Below are 14,348 nucleotides of genomic sequence, written 5' to 3'. Positions count from 1 at the left end.
CCTCCACAAACAACATCCGTTCTGCCAGTCACATTCTGCTAAAGGTCCCCAAAGCACACACATCGCTGGGTCGCCCCTCTTTTCAGTTCGCTGCAGCTAGCAAATGGAACGAGCTGCAACAAACTCTCAAACTGGACAGTTTTATCTCAATCTCTTCATTCAAAGACTCAATCATGGACACTCCTATTGACCATGTGTGGCTGCTAAGTATGATGCATTGTTGTCTCTACCTTCTTGCCCTTTGTGCTGTTGTCTGTGCCAAATAAACATTTGTACCATGTTGTGCTGCTCCCATGTTGTTGTCATGTTGTGTTGCTGCCTTGCTATGTTGTTCTCTTGGGTCTCTCTTCATGTAGTGTTGTCTCTTGTTGTGTGATGTGTGTTTTGTCCAATAATTAATACAATAATTATATTATATATATTATATTTATTTTTAATCCCAGGCCCCCGTCCCCGCAGGAGGCCTTTTGGTAGGCCGTCATTTTAAATAAGAATTTGTTCTTAACTTCTTGGTGACAGGGGGACAGTATTGAGTATCTTAGATGAATAAGGTGCCCAAAGTAAACTGCCTGCTACTCTGTCCAAGTTGCTAATATATGCATATTATTAGTAGTATTGGATAGAAAACACTCTGAAGTTTCTAAAACGGTTTGAATGATGTCTGAGTATAACAGAACTCATATGGCAGGAGAAAACCTGAGAAAAATCCAACCTGAGAAAAATCCAACCCAGAATTGGGAAATTTGAGGTTTGTAGTTTTTCAACTCTTTGCCATTCCAATATACTGTGTAAATGGGGTCATATTGCACTTCCTAAGGCTTCCACTAGATGTCAAGTCTTTAAAACACTGTAGAAGCCTGAAACAACGAAGTGGGGGTGAATGAGAGGGGATTGAGCCAGGTGTCTGGCAGAGTGCCACAGGCTCTAAGGCGCGGTCACGAGAGAGTTGCTTTTCTACAGACATTGGAATTATCCGGTTGGAACATTATTGAACATTTATGATAAAAACATCCTAAAGATTGATTCTATACTTAGTTTGACAAGTTTCTACCGGCTGTAATATAACTTTTTGAACTTTTCATCCAACGTTCGGTTGAACCTGAACACGCGTTTAACAAAAGAATCTATTTGGACATAAATGATTAACTTTATCGAACAAATTAAACATTTATTGTGGAACTGGGATTCCTGTGAGTGCATTCCGATGAAGATCATCAAAGGTAAGTGAATATTTATAATGCTATTTCTGACTAATGTTGACTACACAATATGGCAGATATCTTTTTTTTATATAAATATGCACTTTATCGAACAAAACATGTATTGTGTAACATGAAGTCCTATGAGTGTCATCTGATGAAGATCAAAGGTTAGTGATTAATTTTATCTCTATTTGTGCTTTTTGTGACTCCTCTCTTTGGCTGGAAAAATGGCTGTGTTTTTCTGTGAGTTGGTGGTGACCTAACAATTGTTTGTGGTGCTTTTGCTGTAAAGCATTTTTTTAAATCAGATACTGTGGCTGGATTAACGAGAATGTTATCTTTAAAATGGTGTAAAAATACTTGTATGCTTGAGGAATTTTAATTATGAGATTTTTGTTGTTTTGAATTTGGCGCCCTGCACTTTCACTGGCTGTTGGCGAGGTGGGACGCTACCGTCCCACATATCCCAGAGAGGTTTTAACTGACTTGCCTAGTTAAATCAAATGAAAATAGGTGTCTCTTGTTTAATTCCCAGTGCCATGAGTGCCAATGGGAAGCGAGAGCTCTTACCTGTCACAGAGGTGGTTGACAGCTCCATAGGAGTCACAGCCACAGGGTATGCAGCCGGTGGTGCCATTGGTGAAGTGTCCTTCTTCACAGTCCTCACACAGCAGCCCAGTGTACCCTGACATGCAGAAACACTGACCTGTCTTCTTGTCACAGTCATCCACATCTAGAGCCCCCTCACTGCTGCAGTTACACAGAGACTCTGCAGGGACAGACAGCAAGAAAGGGGGGGAGACTGTTATATTACACCACCACTAGGATATTCTGTAAATACACACACACACCACACACACAATGAGAGGCGCCAGATATCTGCATGACCGTGTAGACTCTGCTAAGTGGGCATGTATTATTTATTTGAGCTCAGGCATGATGAGCATGGAGTCGGACTGTTTCTCTCCCGTCTGTTTCTAAGAGAGAGATGGAGGGGAAGGAGGAGGATGCAGTGGATGGGGTAGGATACAGACTGCTGTTGTTGGAGTATGAGATGACTGTTGTGTCTCCCAGAAAAAACAGAGTAATGACATGCAGAGGAAATACCAGGCTGCCATTGGTGTGGTGTTGAGCACATGTGGGCTGTTCTTACAGGAGAGGAGACAGGTTGCGGTTATTCACACAGCCTAATTTCCAGGAATGATGTGGGAAGCAGGCAGGGCTGCTGCATACTGTAAACCATTATAAAATACTGTACATTGAAAGCTGAGAACAAAACAGAGGATTGTGGAAATGGTTAATTGTTGAATATGTGTCATATTATACACATGACTAGAGAAAATGAACAGTTGTACATTGATAGTGTGTTGACTAGGTTGCTTGTCCTTGCAAGGTCCATGTAGGAGATTGAAACTGTGAATGATGGGTTTGACATAGAAGTGTCCCCTATGATCCAACAGGGGACTGTATTACAAGCGGCACGGTTGGTGGTGCCACTGACTCGAGGCGTCAAAAGATGAAATTAGCTGAAGTCTTGAGCGGCCGCCACGCATGGTTGACCAATGAGCAGAGTTCATCTTGACAACCAATCAAACAATGTTTCAATTACATAAATAGAGCTGACAGAAACCGGGACCACTGGTCTCTACACACGGTAGGCGGATTTTCTCGCGGTTCAATTGCAGTTTACCGCGGATCTGTAAACACCTTCAAAGTTTCAGAACACTGTACTCTATTGTTGTGCCATCTTCTCAGACATCAGTTTGGCCATTCGAGACGACTTAATGTCATTTTCTGAAACAGTCGCCTCCTCCTCAGATTAGCCCTCCATCTCTGGCCACTGTTCCAGCTTTATGTAATAGGGAAAGGGCACGGTTATGCAAGCATGGAGAGCACTGTCAGCTTTCCGTTTGTTCACTGAAGTCATCTTCCCTGCACAACTGTCAGCCAAGATCACACCCCAGACTCTGAGATCTAGGGCCGTGCAGCTCCCTCTCTCTCTCTCTCTCTCACACACACACACACACACACACACAATTATAACCATGTTACACACAAATAAATAGCACTGAGCTACTGTAGGATCCATCACATCAAGTTACTCATCACTTCCTATCTGGGCACAAAGCACGGAGGAAGAGAGGTTAACCTTGGAACCAAATTATGCAATAATAAGTACAAGTGCAAACCACATAGTATAAGAATGGAGGATCAAAAACCCATGCCATGTGTGTGCAGAGGAAATGTGCACATGACTGATGTCTGTTTGTGTTAAATTTCAAAGCGGCAGAAAATTGGTTTGAGGGGAAATGTAAGCACAGTGAAAAAAGGAGATGAGGAAATGTCCATCTTCCTCATAGTAATTAGTTCCAGCAAAGTGAAGCAGTGTGGCTGCATGGTTCAAGTATGCAGACGGACACATGTGACAGAGATGATTCAAAACAACCTGCTGCTGTAAAATGACCTCTGTCTGAAGTTACACACCCTCCTATGACAGTGTTTATGCTACTAACAAAAAACATGGGAGTGTGGTACCACCTCTCCAACTGTAGGCTACTGTGCTTTAAACTCCAGAACATGCGGGAAGCCTAGAATGTGATATTTTATGATTGGGAGGGGTAAAAAGAAAGACATAAACACACTAACACAGTGACACACCAGAAATGTGTTCCATCAGGCAGAGAATGTGTCAGTGAGGTGAGGCATTAATCCAGGTTGTTGATATTGTTATCAGAGTGACCTTTACCCGAAAACAACGGAGCCTCGACAAGGTTGTAGAATCGCTGACTAGTTAACTACCCCCAAATCGGACTGGTGGCTGCGCATAATTTCATAGTCCCCTGATACTCACCTGGGAGGCCATTTTATACAGTGACAAATAGCTGTTTCAAACGTGTTTCCCACCCCAACCTCCACAAAGGCTCTGTCGGGACGTTTATCATCTGCGATGCATACGAATAGCGATGCAGCGGAGGTGAGAGACAAGCCGCTGAACATATAGCAGTGCTGGCTCATTCATGTCTTGGTCTGGTCATTTTGATTGGATGCGGAGTAGCACATTCCCCTATCCCTCTTCCGTGGTCTAAGGATGTTGAATAGACACAAAGGGATCAGACCACTATCCAAACGGACATGTGTTATTGTTTGCTTGTATGAAAAATACAATCTCATGGTTTTATGCGGACAAGGAGAAGTCTGGGAATGGATAACTAAAAACATTGCATAAATGCCGTCCCCCTCCGATCCAATCACCATAATATCTGACACACTTGTCACATAGGCTACCTCAGAATAAGGGCAACATCTCTGTGAGCACAAAACGTAGCCTATAGCCTATTCATATTGCGCAATTGGTAAATATTGAACCGGAATGTTGTAATTAATATGGATCATTCGGTTATTTGATAATTTTACAAGGAGACTGCCGTCCATGGTTTGAGATCCATGATCTATTGTTTCAACAAGCTGTCAGTTTCTTAGCCCGCCTGTGCTCTGCGTCAAAAGCCATAATACCGACATTGTTTTGACTGTGCCTTTGGCCACATATGAATTGAGTTTCTGCATCAAAATGGCAATTTCTGCAAACCTATGTGAATGTGTGAGGCGATTAATTAAAGTCCAGAGTCTCAATCCGTTCATATTTCAGTCTATTTATAATTACGTGTAACCAGGTGTGGCAGTCTAATGATATTCTGTACAATACACAAGATCAAATGACAATTGCATACTTCTTAGAACATTATATATTTTATTATCACACCCAAGAGCAAACATAGGCTACTCACCTTGACCATTCTCGGAGGAGGAAATCGATGCATCGATGTTATCTGAAGACCATGCATCATTAGGCGTCCGCTGAGAAACCATAGAGACCATGTTCGTTTTTTCTGGAGGAAAAACTGATGCTTGCCCATCAGCAGATATTTTGCTTGAATTGGATGTTCTGGAGCTCAAAAACGTATTTTTTTTTCTAGTGTTGAAAATCATTTCTGTGCTTGGCCTTGGGGTTGTAGGGTCAGTTGTTGTTGGCTGAATGGTGGTTGCAGTTGGCGAGACAGGAGTCGTGGAGACCCGTATCGTTTTGCTGGCCACTCCGGTGAAACCAATAGTAGGGGACGGCGTGAGCCCAGTTAGTTGGCCGAGCACAAACCTGCCCTCAGGTAAACGATTAGGCAATGTGGTGTAGAGCGGTTCCAAGCTCTCGGAGGCTGAGCGAGGCTTCCTGGATATAGGCGAAGCATCGTAGGAGTTGACGCGAGGTGCAGCATCAGAAAATCCAATATACCAAATAAATAGCAAAGCCAAGGATATGTACATCATTAAGGTCGTTAACCTCATATTAAATTTCAGCTCTCCATGTAAAGCCCTACCTAGTAAGGGTCTGTCTCAGACCTTTCCCTGAATGGACTAGCTCGCGTACTCGACTCCACCATTGACGTCCTCAGCGGCTATTCCCAGTGATTGTGAACCGAACTACCCGCAGTTTCTTGGCTTCACTTTCTGTTCAGCCTAGCACAGCGCAATGAAACGCTCTAAATTGTTACACTCTTCAGCCAATGAGGACATTGATGGGAGGTCTCGTGGTACATTAAGGTACGTTTGTTTTCCTTTCGTATAGGCATTTGATTGGTTCAATGCGTAGCCTAATCTGAGCAAGTGCACATTGAGTGCAATGAGAAGTCTGTTTTACTTTTCCTTATTAGTCCAAAAATAACATCATTGGATACACTTAAACAAATAATAATATTACATTCTAAGATTACATTACTTTATGTTCCTAGGCTGCGAGCCTACATCAATTCGATTCTGGGACATTCGGCCTAGGCTAGGGTTCTCAATAAATAACATAAATAACATGTATAAAAAGTGAGTGTAGGCCAAAAAAGTACATTTAACCCATACTACCGACTAGGGTCCCCAGAGGGAATCTTTTTTAAATATTTTTTTATCATAACCCAAATGTGTTTGTTTTTTATTCTTCAGATTTTTCATGACTTTGTCAACCAACTTGATCCAAATCATTATTTAATGTTTCTGTACTTAAAAGAAAATCTAATCCTCTGGGGTAATTTTGATCCTCTGGGGTAATTTTGACCCCAGCCTAAAACTAATTCTGCCTATGGTAATTTGATAGATATGTCCTTTATTTGAATTTAGGTTTCTCTGGAGACATAATAACAAGTTATCCATATCACCAGAGGGTGGAAGGGGACCTGTATCAGATAGACAGATAATCTGTAGAGATATAGTTCTCCATGTACTTGCCTAAGATTACACTTTTCTATACAACATCGTATTGCTGTGTACAAAACCAAAAACAACCTTATTTTTGTGCCTTCTGGTTTCTCTGGAGACATAATATTAAGTTATACATATCCTCAGAATGTGGAGGGGGACCTATTGGAGTGATCTTGGCCTATGGTTATAACTATGTATGAACATGTACAAAATAAAATAAAAATACCTTAGGTATATGCTTAGTTACAGTCAAAACAGCTCATAAAAGTCTGTCCATGGTATGAATACTAGGTAGAACTGTAATACAGAAACCAGCTACCCTCTGAATGTGTACATAGCACTGTATTGATGTGTATTAGCAGTGCTGGCTCATTCAATATTGTCCAATATTCAATATGTGCAACTTGTGATATTTTGGTTGCTATACCATGTAATTTGAAGTGACTTTGAGGATTTGTGCATGCTTTTTGAAGCATCCTTCCATAGGCTCTACCACATTGTTTCACTTCCAGTGATGCTAATGCTGGCTGTGAGGTAAGTAAATAATGAAAGCGTAGAAATATATTTTTTTGTCATTGGCTCTCAGGATAAATGGATGGATCACTTTTTGTCAATAAAATTAAATATATTTCACATTTTGGTGTACTTCGCCTTTTAAATGGAAGTCATTTTTACCCCTCAAATATGACAAAATCAATATTTACTTATAAATTTGAAGAACTAAATTATACTACAATCAAATAATGGCAAATCAGCATTTTAGTACTAATCTGGATTGTACTTTGGAAAAAGCTGCACATTATATAAGGGAAACATGTATATGTTAATTTGACAGAATATGCAAATTGCTGTAATTTTGCTTAAATAATAGTCTGTTTTGAATATGTACTTTTTCAGATAACATTATTTACATTTCTAATAATGTTTTCATAATAGTTACGTTTATATAGTTGCTTTTCCCAATCATTTCTTATTGGGGTCAACATGACCCCAATTGGTAATCCATTCATGTAAAATATGTTGGTAGTAGGCTATTATGAGGGTTAAATGAAACAAATATGATTGTGATATTTATTAGGCCTATGCAGGGTATGTGCGCTCAGTAGCCTAATCACCCATTTTTTCTACTGTGTGCGAGCGCCGCTGTGCGGCTACAGGCCTTAACACCTGTCGTCAGCAGTATTTATGTTGATCAGGAGTGACATGAGCTGCACAACATGATACCAGAGGCTAGTTATGAAGCCAAGAGCTACAGAACTGTTACATCCAATAATTATTCATTTGACTATGATTTGACAAGACTTAAAGAGCTCACAATATGCACTGTCCGGGTCCGGATATACAACCAAATTCTAAGGCCTATAGTATGTATGTGCGTATCCTATACAGCAGATGGCAGCACAACTCAAACTGTTCAGGAAATCTGCCTGACGGAACCGAACATGCACAGTACTAGAAACATTAGCGAACAGATGATACAATGGCGCCACTGGACCTGGATAAATACGCGGAGATTGCCAAGCAGTGTAAATATTTACCTGAAAACGACCTCAAGGTGAGAATCAATGCCTTAGCAATGGTAATCACCTCTAAAAATACGCCTGATGAGCAGCACGCATAGAAGCCTACTTATCAGATATAAGCAACAGCAAAATCAGTATCACTTCTAACCATATCGAAGCATCCTGACCTGAAATCACAGACTGTGATGCCATAGCCTAGAATTATAATTCAACGGATGCCATCATCATGCTTGACGAAATGATTGCTATGAGAGTGTCATTTACAGTAGCTTAGTTGTCACTTGTGAATGTCTCTACTATGCCATTCATTCATTAAACGATTGCATGACACATCACATTGAAGTCTCTGAAACTGTTACGTTATGCTTCTTATTCTTACCAAGTGTGTGTTTTTCCTCAGAGGTTATGTGATTATGTATGTGACCTATTGCTGGAGGAATCCAATGTCCAGCCTGTGTCCACCCCAGTGACTGTATGTGGAGATATACATGGACAGGTAGGCTACTTTATTGACCATCACAGTTTTACAGCAACATTGCTAGATATTTGTGTTTGAAGCTGATGGATTTGACATTTATTTTCAGTAGTTATGAAGTGAACTTGGTTGTTTCTTCTTCTTACAGTTTTATGATCTGTGTGAACTCTTCAGAACTGGAGGACAGGTCCCAGACACAAACTATATTTTCATGGTTGGTTAAAACTCACCTTTTCCACTCCCATTTATCTTCATTTATTTGACTGTTACTGTTTTTTCATGTTTACAACATCCATCAAGAATCACCCCATCATGATTTGGTGTCTGTGTCTCTACAGGGTGACTTTGTTGACCGGGGATATTACAGCTTGGAGACATTCACATACCTGCTGGTGTTAAAAGCCAAATGGCCTGACCGCATCACGCTTTTAAGAGGAAACCACGAAAGCAGACAAATAACCCAAGTATATGGCTTTTATGGTGAGATTTTCATTACTTCACCATATCCAGCCTAACCAAATGTTGCACTAATAGGCTACATTTGTAGTTATCGTTCAATCCAAACCATTGACTCCAGGTGCACTGGTTGTAAATGGGATGTCTCCGGTCTATTTTTCCTTTCAGATGAATGCCAAACCAAATATGGAAATGCCAATGCCTGGCGCTACTGTACCAAAGTGTTTGATATGTTAACAGTTGCAGCGGTGAGTACAACTCTATTGCTTTGTATTTCTGATTTCCTGCAGTCAAATCCCCCATGTCACAATTTTAGCATATCAAGCCAACATGGAGATGATTACACATGAGCCTTAAGATATTTGCTACTATCACAGTTATTCTAATGCTGTACTTTGGTTGTATTCTTGTGCCAGCTGATGGATGAGCAGATTCTGTGTGTTCATGGGGGCCTCTCCCCAGACATAAAGACCCTGGACCAAATCAGAACCATTGAGCGTAACCAGGAGATCCCCCACAAGGGAGCATTCTGTGACCTTGTCTGGTCAGACCCCGAGGACGTCGACACCTGGGCCATCAGCCCCAGGGGAGCTGGGTGGCTGTTTGGTGCAAAGGTCACCAATGAGGTAAGATTAGTCTTGTTCACCACTGATTAGGGATGTACACTGGAGTATATACATTGTCAATTTCACACAGCAATATATATGAAATGGGTAATAGTCATGTTTTATTTTTCACATTCATCTCACTCTCTTTTTTTGTTTATATAACCCTCGATGTGCAGTTTGTTCACATCAACAACTTGACGTTGATCTGTCGGGCACATCAACTAGTCCATGAAGGTTACAAGTTCATGTTTGATGAGAAGCTGGTCACGGTCTGGTCAGCTCCTAACTACTGCTATCGCTGCGGCAACATTGCCTCCATCATGGTCTTCAAAGACGCCAATACAAGGGAGCCCAAGCTGTTTCGGGCGGTGCCCGACTCAGAGAGAGTAATTCCACCCAGAACAACGACACCATATTTCCTGTAAACACTGCACTAACTATCATCATCATCTTTGGCCGCACTGTTATCAAGCACCACATTTGTAATGCATCACATACAGTGGAGTGACAACAACTCCTGTTGAAGTGACACCACTGATTATGTCATTCATATTTTACCAGTGGAGGCTGCTGAGGGGAGGACGGCTCATAAGAATGGCTGGAATCGAGCCAATGGAATGGTATCAACCACATGGAAACCACGTGTTTTATACCATTCCAGCCATTCTTATGAGCCGTTCTCCCATCAGCAGCCTCCACTATATTTTACTGTAGGCTACTGTACGTAACTTATATACAGTACTGTGTGTTTTTGTGTCTGCTGTAGCTCTGCGTGCCAACACGTGTGTTCACACAGAAGTACTCTATCAAGTAATGCCACTACTCTGTTTCAAACGTTTTAGGTGATAGCAGTGTCAATATTTAATGTTTTTATGAAACACATGTTAGATTTAATGAATCATGGTAGATTACAATAAGAACACGTGAAGTGAAACAGGAACACTTATTTTAGCCACTTTACAGGGAGAGGACACTGTTTCTGTTTGACTTCGGTCTATTTACAGCCTATTAGGAATATACTGTAGAAGATGTTATTTGTCAGATGTTAGTTTTTATTTTTGTAATGTATATTTATTGAATTTCATGTATCGTGTAGATATATATACAGTATAAAGCACTCAAATTAGAAATATGTTTAAATGAGATTTTACTCATGCACTTGACTTAGTTATGTTATTTAGTCTTGTAATAAAGCTATAAGACTGATAATTGAGGTGAGAAATTATTATAATGAACATCACTGATCTAAAACATATAGATAGGTTCTGTGATGGAAAATTGTATGTTGGTGCTTTTCTATTTACCAATTTCTATGTTCTGTGTTTGTGCTTTTCTATAAACCAATTTCTGTGTTCATGCAAGTGACTGATTGAACGAATCCTCACAATTAGTGTCTGCAATTTGGCAGTACGCCCAGACCCTTGTTTAGAGAAAGGGATATCTCAGTTTCAAGGTCTCAGTTTCAAGGTCTCTCTTAGAGAGAAGAAGCCTCGTGAGGTATTAGTCTGTCACATGCATGACCCAGTATTGGTCAGTCACATGAATGAAGTAAACGTTAATGATTAATTAATTATGAATAAGCTAAATGCAACTATGACTTGTTAGTATATAAAGGAACTAACAGGACTGCCCCGTTAGAGCTCCTGACAAACGTTCACTATGGTGCATCAACTTTGTAGGAACCTCTCCAGCGAGCTGAAAAAAAACAATGATTCATTTAAGATTGACTTCGCACCTGTGTAAGAATTTCCACAATATATGTCTCTAGATAACCTGATTCAGCAGTAAGGCTAGCTGTGGTTATTTGTGTGAACTGTCTGTGATACAGAATGAGCTTGTGAGCTTGTAGGCTATCAAAATGAGGGATGATGCTATTACTGTAAATCATTAAATACGTGGAAATACAATCAATGGATCTTATGTTCACAGAGAAATGTCATTTTCAAATCAAAATGTATTGTTCACATACACATATTTCGCAGATGTTATTGCAGGTGTAGCTAAATGCTTGTGTTCCTAGCTCCAACAGAGCAGTAGTATCTAACAGTGCAGTAGTATCTAAAACAATTCACAACAACACACACAAATGGAATTAAGACATATATAAATATTAGATCCAGCAATGTCAGAGTGGTATAGATTAAAATACAGTAGAATAGAATACAGTATATACATATGAAATGAGTAAGCAGTATGTAAACATTATTTAAACAATACGACTAGTGTTCCGTTATTAAAGTGGCCAGTGATTCCAAGTCTATGTATATAGGGCAGCAGCCTCTAAGGTGCAGGGTTGAGTAACCGGGTGGAAGCCGGGTCGTGATGGCCATTTAATAGTTTGATGGCCTTGAGAAAGAAGCTGTTTTTCAGTCTCTCGGTCCCAGCTTTGATGCACCTGTACTGACCTCGCCTTCTGGATGATAGCGGGGTGAACAGGCCGTGGCTCGGGTGGTTGATGTCCTTGATGATCTTTTTGGCCTTCCTGTCATAGTGCTGTAGGTGTCCTGGAGGGCAGGTAGTTTGTCCCCGGTGATGCATTGGGCAGAGTGCACCACCCTGCGGTTGCAGGCAGTGAATTTGCCATACCATACGGTGATACAGCCGAACAGGATGCTCTCAATTGTGCATCTGTAAAATTTTGTGAGGGTTTTAGGGGCCAAGCCAAATTTATTCAGCCTCCTGAGTTTGAAGAGGCGCTGCTGCGCCTTCTTCACCACACTGTCTGTGTGGGTGGACTATTTCAGATCGTCAGTGATGTGTACGCCGAGGAACTTGAAGCTTTCTACCTTTTCCTCGGCGGTCCCGTTGATGTGGATAGGGGTGTGCTCCCTCTGCTGTTTCCATAATTCCACAATCAGCTCCTTTGTTTTGTTGATGTTGAGTGAGAGGTTATTTTCCTGGCACCACTCTCCCTCACCTCCTCCCTGTAGGCTGTCTCATCATTGTTGGTAATCAGGCCTACTACTGTTGTGTCATCTGCGAACTTGATGATCGAGTTGGAGGCGTGTGTAGCCACTCAGTCATGGGTGAACAGGGAGTACAGGAGGGGGCTGAGCACGCACCCTTGTGGGGCCCCTGTGTTGAGGATCAGCGAAGTGGAGGTGTTGTTTACTACCTTCACCACCTGGTGGGAGGCCCATCAGGAATTCCAGGACCCAGTTGCACATGGCAGGGTTCACACCCAGGGCCCCCGAGCTTAATGATGAGCTTGGAGGGCACTATGGTGTTGAATGCTGAGCTATAGTCAATAAACAGCATTCTTACATATTGATTCCTCTTTCCAACATGGGACAGGGCAGTGTGCAGTGTGATGGCAATTGCATCGTCTGTGGATCTATTGGAATGGTAAGTAGATTGAAGAGGTTATAACGTGTCAGGTAAGGTAGAGCCTCTTAAAGCACTTCATGATGACAGAAGTGAGTACTACTGGGTGATAGTCATTTAGTTCAGTTACCTTTGCTTTCTTGGATACAGGAACAATGGTGGACATCTTGAAGCAAGTGGGGACAGCAGACTGGGATAGGGAGAGATTGAATATGTCCGTAAACACTCCAGCCAGCTGGTCTGGGCATGCTCTGAGGATGCGACTAGGGATGCCGTCTGGGCCGGCAGCCTTGCCAGGGTTAACACTTTCAAATGTCTTACTCACGTCGGCCACAGAGAAGGAGAGCCCACAGTCCTTGGTAGCGGGCCACGTCGGTGGCACTGTGTTATCCTCAAAGCGGGCGAAGAAGGTGTTTAGCAAGACGGAAGAAAGACGTTGGTGTTCGCAATGTGGCTGGTTTTCCCTTTGCTGTCCTTGATTGTCTGTAGAACCTGCCACGTACGTCTCGTGTTTGAGCCGTTGAATTGTAACTCAACTTTGTCTCTGTACTGACGTTTTGCCTGTTTGATTCCCTTACAGAGGGATTAACTACACTGTTTGCATTTGGCCATATTCCCAGTCACCTTGTCATTGGTAAATGCGGGGGTTTGTGTTTTCAGTGTTGCGCGAATGCTGTCATCTAGCCACGGTTTCTGGTTTGGGTAGGTTTTAATAGTCACAATGGGTACAACATCTCCTATACACTTCTGGATAAACTCAGTCACCATATCCGTGTATTCGTCAATGTTATTCGTCAATGTTATTCCCGGAACATATCCCAATCTGCGTGATCAAAACAATCTTGAAGCATGGATTCCGATTGGTCAGACCAGCGTTGAATAGACCTTAGCATGGATACTTCTTGTTTGAGTTTATACCTATAGGAAGGGAGGAGCAAAATGGATTTGTGATCAGATTTGCCAAATGGAGGGTGGGGGAGGGCCTTTTAGGCATTTTGAAAAGTTGACCAGAGCGAGTACAACAGTCAATGTGATGGTAGAACTTCGGTAGCGAAGTTCTACCGTACTATAAGTCCACTCCGAATACCTCTTCTACACTGGCGGTTTTGGAGCAGCCTCTGGAATAAGTTCAATTGCCCTGGGGGGTACGAACAAAGGATATAATTCGGGAAAGTCGTATTCCTGGTCGTAATGCTGGTGAGTTACCGCCACTCTGATATCCCAACAAAAATTTCCGGCTGAACGTAATAACACAAAAAACACTCTGGAGTAATAATGTAAGAAATAACACACACAACAACAACAAAAACCTGCGAAGTTGCTTAGGAGCTAGGAGCAGAGCTGCCATATCTGTCTGCACCATTTTATACACACACAGGAGTAATCCACTCAGTGTCCGTCGCCCTGTTTTAGTTGACTGACATGAAGTAGAGTGAATATTTTTCACACCTCGCTTTAAGATTCAGTCTAAATAAGAGAAAGGGGGCTGGCAGGTAGGATTTACTTTCTCCCTGTCTCTGGT

The 14,348-nt window shown here is 41.7% G+C and overlaps 2 protein-coding genes across 4 annotated transcripts in view; one reads left to right on the top strand and one right to left on the bottom strand.

Annotated features, from left to right (window-relative positions):
• LOC135539621 (multiple epidermal growth factor-like domains protein 9) overlaps window positions 1-5,686 on the bottom strand; it is a 44,235-nt gene extending 38,549 nt beyond the window's left edge. For 2 of the 3 annotated variants that reach the window (XM_064965615.1, XM_064965623.1), the window contains exons 1-2: window positions 4,988-5,686; window positions 1,773-1,971 (exon numbers count right to left, since the gene is read on the bottom strand). In XM_064965615.1, coding sequence (XP_064821687.1) covers window positions 1,773-1,971; window positions 4,988-5,540 — 752 coding nt within the window. In that variant the 5' untranslated portion in view covers window positions 5,541-5,686. Of the gene's footprint in view, window positions 1-1,772; window positions 1,972-2,309; window positions 2,548-4,987 lie in introns of those variants that run through there. The other variant, XM_064965631.1, reaches the window with a different exon arrangement.
• A 2,212-nt stretch (window positions 5,687-7,898) lies between these two features.
• LOC135539639 (serine/threonine-protein phosphatase 6 catalytic subunit-like) lies at window positions 7,899-11,403 on the top strand. The gene is made up of 7 exons (XM_064965644.1): window positions 7,899-7,995; window positions 8,364-8,459; window positions 8,587-8,652; window positions 8,777-8,918; window positions 9,063-9,142; window positions 9,311-9,520; window positions 9,679-11,403. Exons 1-7 carry the CDS (start codon window positions 7,921-7,923, stop codon window positions 9,925-9,927), a joined length of 918 nt encoding a protein of 305 aa, XP_064821716.1. The 5' UTR covers window positions 7,899-7,920; the 3' UTR covers window positions 9,928-11,403.
• Window positions 11,404-14,348: the final 2,945 nt, after the last annotated feature.

Source organism: Oncorhynchus masou, chromosome 1, assembly GCF_036934945.1.
Source record: "Oncorhynchus masou masou isolate Uvic2021 chromosome 1, UVic_Omas_1.1, whole genome shotgun sequence".
Lineage (NCBI taxonomy): Eukaryota > Metazoa > Chordata > Actinopteri > Salmoniformes > Salmonidae > Oncorhynchus > Oncorhynchus masou.
Note: the sequence above shows the minus strand (reverse complement) of the source record. Positions and strands in the feature narration are given on the sequence as shown.